Here is an 11,564-nt window from a genome sequence, read left to right on the forward strand (position 1 = left end):
AGGTACGCTGTTTTACATAATGGGCATCATCAGGAACATCAGAAGCTTCCCATCCACAATGACCCAGAATCCCAGGAGTCCTGTTTCTAGCCACAATCCCAGAAGAGGAACAGCCCAGCTGGAGGTTCCTTTTAGGACACCCAAAGGATTCCCAGACAGCAGATGAATGAACACCCATTCATCTGCATTGTCAGGAGCTGCCTGCACTGACCCTGTATGAAGGCCCAGCCACACGCTGTGTGGATCCATGGAGCCAAGGAAGGTCCCTGAGTGCTGTATGGTGTGGCCATATGACTGCATCAGAGCCTGCCCTGGGTGAGAGCAGGTTTCTGCCAAGCAACACCACAGATACAATCTGCCTAGAACAGGGACTCCTGTTACTCCTTTCCAGATGCCAACTCTGTATGAGCCACCACTCTGTCCCGTGCTATCCTGATCCTAAAGAGTTCTGAAGCCCTGGCATCATGTGAGATCAATTGCTTTATCACACCCGTGGCTGAACGCTGCCAGGAGAGAAACAGCTTTGTTTTCTTTAGCCAAACAGAAGAATTGTTTGCCTTTTGACTGTTGTTATGGGGAAAGATCAGCACAAACTGCTGATTTACCCTGCCTTGCAGAGCTTTTGTTGTAAATGCTTTTATTATGCTTCCTGGCCAGGTTCCTTGGAGCAGGATTCAGGAGGTGTGTATAGTATCTGGCAAGCTGGAGAGGCATACAGAGACATTCTCCAGCTAACAGCAGGTCTGGGACCACTGTTGCAGTCCACTGCTGAGCCTGGCTGCACTGTGCTGCTCTAAGGCCTCACCCAGCACGCGGCCGGCACTGCCCTCATCTGAGCAAACTTTGGGCACCGTCAGCAAGCAGAAAGGTTGGTCAAGGGACTGTCAGTCTGTAATACGTCACTAAGTGCCATCCTGAAAAATATACCATCTGAGAATCTCTTCTGTCTCCGTTAGGAAGACAGACTCCTACTTTTCCATCTTTATTTTTTTCTGTTTCCTTCTGTTCTCTTCCAGTTGGGGCAAGAAGTTTCAAAACATTAAGATAATGCTGTACACACAGCTGTGGGCCAAAACCTCGCTTCTAAGCTGCTTCCTGCATGTATGTGTTGCTGTGTTCCCTGTGAGCTGCTTTCACTTTTGCACATAAATGGTAGGCAAACTGTGCACATCACAACTTGGAAAAAATGATTTTCCTGCAGTGGGAAATATGCAGGATCAGGACTACATACCTATTTAGCTGAAGATCTAACCCAGAGATGCTCCCCTGAACCTAGGAGATAAAATTGTACTTTGTTATATTGTGTAGTCATGTACAGACATTTTTAATGTAAAAAGTTGTAGTGACATTATTTATTATTATTTTTTATCAGGAATGTGTGAGTTTTGTTCATTAAAAGCTTCGAGACCCAGGAGCTTAACATTATATATATATGATTTACTAATATTTCTGTTGCTATGTGACAGATATTTACTGTAAACAAACAAATCCTGCCTTGAACAAAATCGTTGCTCAGTAGGAAAAGAAAACTGTGCATGCTGAGAACAACGGACTTCTTCACCTTGGTGTTCTTGGAGTTCTTTGAGATGCTTCTTCCACACCAAACAGTCAGTGATAGCTTCACTTCATTTTCCTTTAGGATCCAAAAGAACTGTGGGCAGAAACAGCTCTAATTAGAGGAAGCCAGACACATCCTAGTGTAGGAAATCCCCAGCACTTAGGAAGAGACCAACTACTGGTGTTTTGGTCACAGGTGCTGATAGGAAGAACACGAGCTGCTTGAAAAGAGATGGTAAGGGATGGTTTGTGCCAATTCCAGTTCATCATTAGGGACGGTCCTTCAGTGACCTGTTTTTCCAAAAGAACTCAGTATCAATTCACCTCTACTGTTAACTCTAAATCAACACTGGTGGGTGAAGAAGTAGGATCTCATTGAAAGTTTTGGGAGAAATGCATCCAAGAGAGCTTCAAGCCTGTGATTTATACCTCTGTGGAACTGCTCACACAGGTTCTGTCTGGACTTGGGTACACAAGACTGCAGAACAGGTTGCCTAGGATTAGCTCCAGATATCAATTTCTTAAAGAAATGCTAGAGAAGAGTTCATCTGTCCTCATTAAAAGGCATCAAAATATGTTGAGCGATACGGAACCAGCTGCATGGGTGTTCTTTGTTTCTGGTTGTCCCTGAAGTATTGTTTCCTCCTGTATTTTAATGTACTTTAGTAATATATTCTTAACTTAAAATGATCTTCTCAGCACTGAGTTTTGCTCACGGGCAGTGTTCAGAAGGCTTTGTCAGTGGGCTCAGTAGCTCACTAACCAAAATGGTCAACAAATCTTAAAAAAAGGGATTCGATTCTTAACACTATTTAGTGTCACCTCTGCCTAATGGCTGGTTGGATTCAGCAAAGCTGTCAAGAATCACTTGGTAGCTTCTGCTTAATAAGTCAGTAATCTCAGCAGTGCTTCTGCAAACACAGTAAACAGCATTGTTCATCATCAGGAACATCACTATTTCTCTGGAAAAGGAGCTGTCTCAGGGAAAGAACCTGGTTTTGATTTCCTTCCTCTGCTAAGGGTAGCTGCTCTTATAGCCTCTGAGTTCATTTTCCCATTGACCATTTTGGTTAGTGGTTTCAGTGTCTCTGCCTGTGCTGAGTAACTTGTAATGCATTGGCTGTTTCTAAAAATAAAGGTCTATGTACATTGCAGGAAACTCTAGCTCACGCTCCTCTCTTGTATTTTTTCCGCTCAGAACTTAAGATATTACCAGATAATGCTTTCAACTTTCCTTGCAATATACTGAAACTGCTAGAATGGGAAGGGAGAATCTGACCACATTGCTTCAAAAATACTGATGAACCATTGGTTATAATACAAGCTCCTAATCTCTATATCCCCTAATACGCCATAACAATCCTCCAGCACCTCCTGCGCTGTTTCTTTAAGTCTCCCAGTGAATTTGACTGAAAAGGGACTTTCTTTCTCACTTATCCTTCACTTCCCTGTCTCACAATTCACTCTAATATCCACGTATTTTGTACATAAAGATAGTAGCACTCACCAGCAAATTGTCCCACTACCACATTTATAGTCTAGGAACACTGTATATTCTTTCAAATGCAGGAAGCCTCAGAAGTGTTAAGCACAGTGCCTACTGTAGCTGTTTTCTTGGACTACAACCGATGACACTTTTCCTTGCCAGAGACAAAGTGCTAGCAGAACAGCTAGCTAATAAGAAATTGGCTGGCTGGGCTTTTGCTAAATAGTCTTCAGGAGGCTGTTCTGTCAACACAGCTGTATTGCCATATTTCTCTATTTTTCCAGGCTTTAGAGGAAGCATTTCCAAGATTTTGCATGGTGTTTGTTAGTAGCCCATTTACCCAGACGAGCAAACCCAAAGCAGTTATTGCACTGGAAGAGGGAAGCAGAGAAGAGGTTGATCACCTTCTGAGGCAGATTGTAAACCTGGTCCAGCATTATAAAGTTGTGGACCATCTGACTTTAAGAGGGCCCTACAGTGCAAGGATGCACAACATGATGCAAGCCATCACTCCAGCTCAGCAGCATTCCATGCTCCCACTGTTCAGTTTGCTTGGATAGAAGCAAACACTACTGCAAAGAGAAATTCAGAGGCATAATAAACACATCACCAACGGGAGGCAGTGTTCAGCAGCTCCACGGAAGAGTGCAGAAGAGGCCATACACTTTAATTAGGTGATGATCAAGACTGTCTGGAGGGATGTGAAGCAATACTGGGTGACACACCGTAAATGTCAGTGCTCGAGGCAGCCAGCAGCTACATTGCATAGTGAGATGTACGGAGTTATGGCTGCAGCCCAAGTGTACCAGCAGGTCATGCTCATAAACACTGTGCAGAGAGATGAATCCTTATGGGAAGATGTCCCTTCCAAATTTATCCTTCACAGTTCCTTCAACACTGAATTTATTTTCAGGTTTTAGACTTGGAGAGGGGAACAATTGGAAAAAAAGGAGAGACAATCTCATCAGAACATTCTGAAAAACATTTTCAGTAAATACTCAAAATCATTTTCATGTAGTTAGAGATCTAGTATGCAACCTGATGCCTGTATAAGCACGGAAAGAAAGGAAAACATTTACCAGAGCAACTTAAAAATGAAGGCAATGATTTCCACTCGCATTGCACTATAGCACTTTGCCTTTGTGCACAGCTGAGACAAGGCTCCTGTGGAACACACACTCGGTGCCGGAGCAGAGGGGTATTTGTAGTGATGAGTGGGAAGCCCTTACTCACTTCTCATCCACACAGTGCCTGGCTCCAAGCTGTGTTTTTCATATTCTGCTTGTTTGAATGTTGAAATCCCTGCAGACATGAATATACAAATACATGCTTCAAGGAGATGGTGCATGCAGTGTGCGCTAGCGGAGGACTTAAGTGGATAAAACAAATCCAGCACACTGGAACTCTCTCAGCTCTCTCCTCTGTGCACACATTGCAAGTCTGAGCAGCCAGCAGGGTACCTGCAGCCACTGTTTGTTTACAGAGATACTGTCATTTTGATAATCTTATTTTATTACTGGTTATTATTACAATAATTATAACCAGTAATACTAAAGACAACGTGCTTGCAGCCATAGGAGCCCACACCTTGGCCTAACATGCTGTCCTGGTTTCAGCTGGGAGGGAGCTGATTCTTCCTTTGCAGTGTCTGGTATGATGCTTTGGCTTTAGGAGGAAAACAACGTAGATAACATGCTGATGTTTTAGTTATTGCCAAGCAGGGCTCTTCAGACATTTCAGTTTCTCAGCTTCTCGTACTGTCATGCCAGTGAAGGGTTATATACATATACACAATAATGTAACTATTATTCTTTTTTCCTTCTTCTATTTCTGTCCTAGTTTTTATCTCAATCCATGAGTTCACCCCCATCCCACTGGGCTCAAGGATCACTGTGATGCTGGTCTAGCTTGCAGAATGAATGTGATCAAACCAAACTCACACAAGCAATGAAAACCATCATTAGGGTCAATTTAAACTTGAGCAGTATGAATCCCTGTCTCCAACGAGTCTCTCTATCTCTTTTCTTCTCCAAACTTTGGTTCTAAGTTCCTGTTATAGCAAATGACATTTCAGGGAGAATGTACATCGGATATGCACATGGTAACTCCTGAAAACTTAAATATGAGCCAGCACTGAGAGTGCTGAATGCTACTCAACTTGCCTTTGACTTCTTCACACTTCACTGGCTTTTATTTTACTGTCCTCTCCTACTGCCCTCTACATGAGATCAAGAGCCCTGTGAGTAATCATCACTAGTGTAGCAGTTGTACTTAAACACTGTAGTGCAGCATCTCAAAATGCCTCTCAATTTAGGTATTAACTAACAATCAATCTTCAACCTAAGGACAATATGACTGAAGGCTGTGGCTTTCAGAATCCAATACACTCAAAACTGTCTCTGCTCAGCAAAGATGAAGAAGAATCAGAAGGGTACTTAAGGTATTCACTGGTGTTGGTCTGAGTTAATAGAGAGGAACAGAACAAACCAACTGGGTCCAAATTTCACCCATTTTACTTCTAGCATGGATGAGAAATACAGAGCAGTGCCAATAAAATGATGGTTCCTTGATCAGGCAACCCACAGCCAGCAGACTCTGAGTCATCCTGAGTTTTCTTCACCTATCTTTGTAGATGCTAAAGCCGAAGAGATCATCTCCATTTCATAACTGTCAACTGTAAATCCTTCAGTTGTTTAGGATCCTATTTTTTCCTTTGCATTGAGCTTTCCTCTGCCATTTCTGAGTATTAACACGCCAAAAGTCAATGCATCTGATGTTCTTTCTACTAATTTTAGCATGAAACAACCTGAGTTGGAAGAGACCCACAAGGATCACCAAGTCCAACTCCTGGCTCCGTGCAGCACCACCTAAAAATCACACCACGTATCTGGCAGTGTTGTGTCTGACACAAGCACTCCTTGAACTCCATCAGCTTGGGGCTGAGCAGCGCCCTGGGGAGCTGGTGCTGTGCCTGACCATCCTTTATACGAAAGATTTCAGCTCCTTCAGTTTTTGGACAGCTTAAATCTTGCAGAATCCAAAATCATCACACATTTACTCAGCATCTTCCAAGGTGCAATCTTATCGTTGGAGCTTTCTCACAGAATAAAAAAGATGTAATTTAATTAGAATTTACCCAATTAAAATGTTAATGGACCTGCATTCTTTCACTTCCTGTTAAGCTGAACTGAAATTGCCCACTCTGTTGGACTTCCTGTCAAATACGTGCTTATTACTTAATGAATTTAGAAGATCTGGCAGAAAAGCTTAAAATTATTTTGGCACACATTATTTGTTTTGACAACTTACAGCTTTTCTTTTTTTTTTTTTTTTTTTTTTTTTAATTGTCATCCTCTAAAATCCTTGGAATCAATTAGAAAGAAAAAAATATAAAGAAAAAAAACCCTATTTCTACTGGACCACACCAGAATGGGCTGCAATGCAAGATGAAGCTCCTTACACCAGCTCTGTAGTGCCAAGGTCTGTACTCTTTTAGTGATGCTGTGAAGGAGGCTTCTGAGTCCTCTGGACAAGAGAAAAAATGATTTGCTTGCTGACTAAGAAGCACACTTGATGACTTACTTGAAGATTTCTTCAAAATCAAGATCTGGGAGGCCCCAAATGAGGACCTACAGCTGCCATGGGGTGCGTTTCAGCTGGGCAATGATTCAGATATCAGAACTCAATCCCTATCACAGTCTCAGTAATTAATCTCTTATCATATGCCTTGGCTGTTGAATCCCACCCACCAAATACAGCTCCTACCATGATGAGTTTCTGAAAGCCCTGTCAACAGCCATCCGCATATCACCGATTTCTAAATCCAGTCCCTCTCAAGGGCATCCCTCTATCTGTAAAAAACATAAACCAAGATTGAGTCAAAAGCATTGTTTCAATAACAGCCCTGTCAGTAACTGAAAAACAGCTATTCACAGGTTACTTTGTGGATGACATAGATTAACACAAACAGGCATGAAGATCCAAACAGTTTAACGCAGGTATGTTTATTCCATGCCAGTTCCCATAATTGCTCTCCACTTCTACATCCAACCCTTACTCACTTGCTACCACTCCCACGGCTTTCAACGAGCAGCCCAAGATCAGTATCAGCAATCACCTTCACGCAGAAAATCAAGCTGTGGACATCTGTGCTCCTCCTGCAGAAGCCTACAGCAGCCAGGAGTTGTGTCACCCACCCCAGGAGACTACAAGGAGTTCTGCTTTGCCAGGGTTGGCTCCCTGTTGACAATCATGAGCACAACCCACTTCCCATTTCAAGGACAGATTGTTCTCCCTCTGCTAGACCAGGAATGTTTAAGCTGATAACCCCTATTTGTTTGCTCCCATCCTTGCTACTACTGAGTCAGAAAGAGGAGTGCAGTGAAACCAGGAGCTAAATCCATGATTTTTGCCTAGAGAAATCTTCATATAGAAGTATGCTTGAGAAAGAAGAGCTTGAAAGAAAGATATGGAGATCAAACTAATGTTGTTGAGTTTTATGGCAGTCACTGTGCTCTCTCACTCTTGCCATCAGACTCTTGTGTTCAGCCACAGATCTGGCAGCTTGTCCCCACAGCAAAACTATGAGTACACGCAGCAGATTGACCCTGCCACTCCTCCTTTTGTGCCAGAGCTGCAATGTACAGCTCTTTGTATGTCCTTCACAGCACTGTTTGTAAAGTTTAAGATATCAACTCTGGACCATCGAGAGAGATATTGGCGGAAGGAGTGCAGTGACCTCTTCTTTGCCTTTCCTTTTGATTCATTTGTCCCATGGAAGCATGGATATTTTAATGGTCCATTTTGTCACAATGCTGGATATTTTCTTGCAAATGAGTGTTACGAAAAGTGTTCTTCAAGCACCTTCTTTAGCAGAAATTCATCCTTTTCTTAAGCAGCTCTTCTTCAGAATGGCCTATCCCTGAAAACTGAGGTTTGCTCTGAGTCTTTAGATAAAGCACTTCAGAACAAGTTGTATTTATTGAAAGCTCTCAGCCAAAGTTTTTCTTCTGGGATGAAACAAGGTTATGAGAGGATACCTGCAAAAACCCTTAGGTACTTCTTGTGTTGCTTTTCTAACTAGTTTCATCTTCCTGTCTCATCTTTCCTTAGAAGTGTGTGATACAGGTGGACTGCCTAACTCAAAGTCAGCAGCCATGGTTAAGGCTGGGTAGATCCTAACACTGAAATGTCTCCTTACCTCTTGTCACAACAGTGCACACGTGTGCATTCATATATACCTCACGTTCTCATACTAAATGCTGGATTCACCTTTGAACACATCATACCATAGGAAGCAGAAGTTCTTTCCTGCAAACACAAAGCTAGTGGGTTTGCTCTGTAACAACAGTCTGCAATGGAGGAAGTTTATCTCATCCTAGTTTGAGCTTTGGCTGTGCTGCTATCACATACAGTGCACATGTGTACATACAAATGTGCTGTTTTCATCAGACAAGGGATTCATCTTGAATTACCAGATCTAGCAGCATAAAAACATGCCCCTTCAGAATACTTTTCATAACCCAAACACCGATTTTGTTTCTTTATCCTAAAATCAGCGAAACAAGCAAGGACCAGCATACTGCCCATCTTGGAGACAGTGTTCCAGGCTTTCTTTCTCCATAGGGCTCATATCCTATGTCTGTTTTATCTATGTACTTTAGGTACTCCATTTAGATGACATTTCTCAGGTATGTGAATAACTTGGATATCATCACCTCATCCTCTCTTAGGAAGAGCTGCTACCCCTACTTGCTGTGGGAAAAAAAGCATGAAAGAGCTCATGGACTTGTAAGCAGTGGCACAAGACTTGCTTTGCAATTAGCGGAGAGCTAATCAATACCTACCTTTGATTATCAAAATTATCTCCTGGAATTTTTTTCTCTTCATTGACTGTAAGAGGAGATCTCTGTGACAACTTCAGCTGCACTACAGGCATATAAATCTAACAGTATATCCCACCCAGGAAGTCTCCTGTTGGCAAAGAATTGCTCAGTCAGAGCGAGCCAGGAGAGACAATCCTTCCTGTTTAACTGTTTCCCTGAAACCACATGCACTGCAAAACACATGGAGGAAGAAGGGAACAGAAATTATGCAATCACATCGGGGTTTCTTTTATCATTTTCATTACCTATCAGATTTAATATTTGCAAAGCCGCCCTTGGACTGAAACAAACTGCTTGCTTTGATATCTAGATGCAAATATTGCTGTTAAGTGTGCTGTAAATGGATTTTATTGCTCACTCCAAAGCCACCATATATTAGCACAGTAAAGCTAAAAGTCCCAGCTTGGAGACTTTCTGTGGGAGAAAGAAGAGCAAAGCAGGATCACCCAATCTGCTGCCACAGATCAACAGCGGGGCGTAGGGCTTTGGCATGCAGAGGGAAGCCTGCTGCACACAGAATAGCACTTGGGCTGCATCCTGAAGGAAGTTTAGCAACCAGCCAGAACAGTGCAAACCTTCTTGTGCCCTCCAGGGTTTGACATGGAAATTGAATAACAAATTGCCCCAGAAGGAAACAAAATAGATGAGGAAGCTCAGGTGCAAACAAAGCTGCTTACAACCAGGAAACTGCACAGCAGCATTTCTCAAGCCTTGCATATCTATGTCTGCTTCTGTAAGCCTGGTGACAATGTTCCAGATGCACCCAGATATCTGGAGATGTATGCGGGACTGGAGAAAATGCAATGGACAGATTCTCTGGATCCACCAATCTCTTTTAAAACAGAACGTAAAAACAGTCCATGGTATGCATGATATTTAGCACAGTAAATCATATTTGTGAATGTCTAAATGAACTCCCTTGTACCTTTGTGACCTGGTGCTTGAGCACCAAAAAAGGGCAGGCGATGGCACGAGGCTCACCTGGCTCTGACCGGCACACACAGATCAGTGTCAGCTGCCCTGATCTGCACGGCTCAAGAAGAGATTGCAAACCTGTGCGTAGTGATAGGACCAGGGGGAATGGTTTCAAGCTACGGCAGGGGAGATTCAGGCTGGACATGAGGAAGTATTACTTTTCAGAAAGGGTGGTCAGGCACTGGAACGGACTGCCCAGGGAGGTGGTGGAGTCACCGACCCTGGGGGTGTTCAAGGAAAGACTGGATGTTGTGTTGAGGGACATGGCTTAGTAGGACCTATTGGGAATAGGTGAACGGTTGGACTGGGTGATCTTTTAGGTCTTTTCCAACCTTGGTGATTCTATGATTCTATGATTCTATGACCTACAGCTCTCAGAGCCAGGGAAAGGAAATGCATTCATTGAAAGAAGGAAAAAAACGAAGTTTCACTTAAAGTAATAACAAGCGAGCTGCTCTTGACCGTGAGCAACGTCATCTTAAGCCTCAACTTCCCCTGAGCAGCCAACGAATGTATGCCAGGAGTTCAGAAAACGGAAGTATCTGAAACCTTGCGAGCGATACGGCCTCGTGCACCGAGCGCAGCGCTAACAGCTGGACGCCAGCTGGGCCGGCAGCGCAGGCAGCGCCTCGGCGCACAGCGCCCCCTGGCGGCCGGGAGCCGCGCCGGTCTCCGGACAGCTCCGTTAGATTAGCCGGGTAAGCGATCCTTCAGCAGCTCAGACGCTCACACGGAGTGCTCACGGAAAAGGGTTTAGCGTGACTTAAGAATCGCAGAGATTTTAGCACACAAACAAAAGCTATGCCCATCAAACTCACGCTCACTACCACACTCTGGCTCCTTCGCTCCTGCAGCTCCAATAAGCCATCTTTAGCTGACAAACTAAAAAGCAGCCTGCAAAGAAAACTTGCAACTCCCACACACCCCAGCAGTGCTTTGTGCTGATGGCAGTGTGATCAGTCCTGTTAACACGTACCCCCAACACGGTGACACAAGGATCCACAAGGAAGAAATCAGACACCCAAACCACAACCTTCTGTTCTTCACCATAGAAAACAAACCAGGAACCCTGCAGCCCTCCCCCCCGGAGCTGGGGCAGTGCTGAGTGTGTGCATGGCAGCCCACAACTAGCACAGCAATTACTGCTCACACAGCAGCTCTCACTGATGCTAACTGTACCCATCCACGAACCAGTAATAACATTTTGAGTTGGTGGTGGGAACCTCCAGACATGTTTTTGCTAGTAGAAGTTAAACAGGAACATAATTCATTTCATCTGCTTTGCTCCTTTCCTCGATTTCAGATGCTGAACTTAAGGAAGAAAGCAGGTTCCCTGCCAGCACCCCAGATACAACCTCAACCACCTCCATCACCAATAGCTTTCATACGGACACAATGACTTCAGTCACTATGTTACCACTCTGTGCCAAACAGGTGTCATGTTTAACAGGTTAAAAGTACTGCAAGTTTCAACCGCTTACACAAAGGAACACCGAATATAAATAAGTACACTATTTGTATAAATACTTCCTCAAAAAGCTCAAGTTAGATAGCAGATCTGGTGCAATACTTCAGAAATGCAGCACATTTTCCTGTACGTGCTGCATTAAAATGGTAAACACGTGTGACTGATTCAGATTAATTGAAACGCTTCTGGGAAG

General features: G+C 43.5%; 1 protein-coding gene across 1 annotated transcript in view; it reads left to right on the forward strand.

Annotated features, from left to right (window-relative positions):
- HTR4 (5-hydroxytryptamine receptor 4) overlaps positions 1 to 2,673 on the forward strand; it is a 100,333-nt gene extending 97,660 nt beyond the window's left edge. Inside the window, exon 7 of the mRNA XM_052684467.1 lies at positions 3 to 2,673. Coding sequence (XP_052540427.1) covers positions 3 to 90 — 88 coding nt within the window. The 3' untranslated portion in view covers positions 91 to 2,673. The remainder of the gene's footprint in view (positions 1 to 2) is intronic.
- The last annotated feature ends 8,891 nt before the right edge of the window (positions 2,674 to 11,564 follow it).

The sequence above is a fragment of the Tympanuchus pallidicinctus genome, unplaced genomic scaffold (genome assembly GCF_026119805.1).
Source record: "Tympanuchus pallidicinctus isolate F22 unplaced genomic scaffold, pur_lepc_1.0 scaffold21, whole genome shotgun sequence".
Classification (NCBI taxonomy): Eukaryota; Metazoa; Chordata; class Aves; order Galliformes; family Phasianidae; genus Tympanuchus; species Tympanuchus pallidicinctus.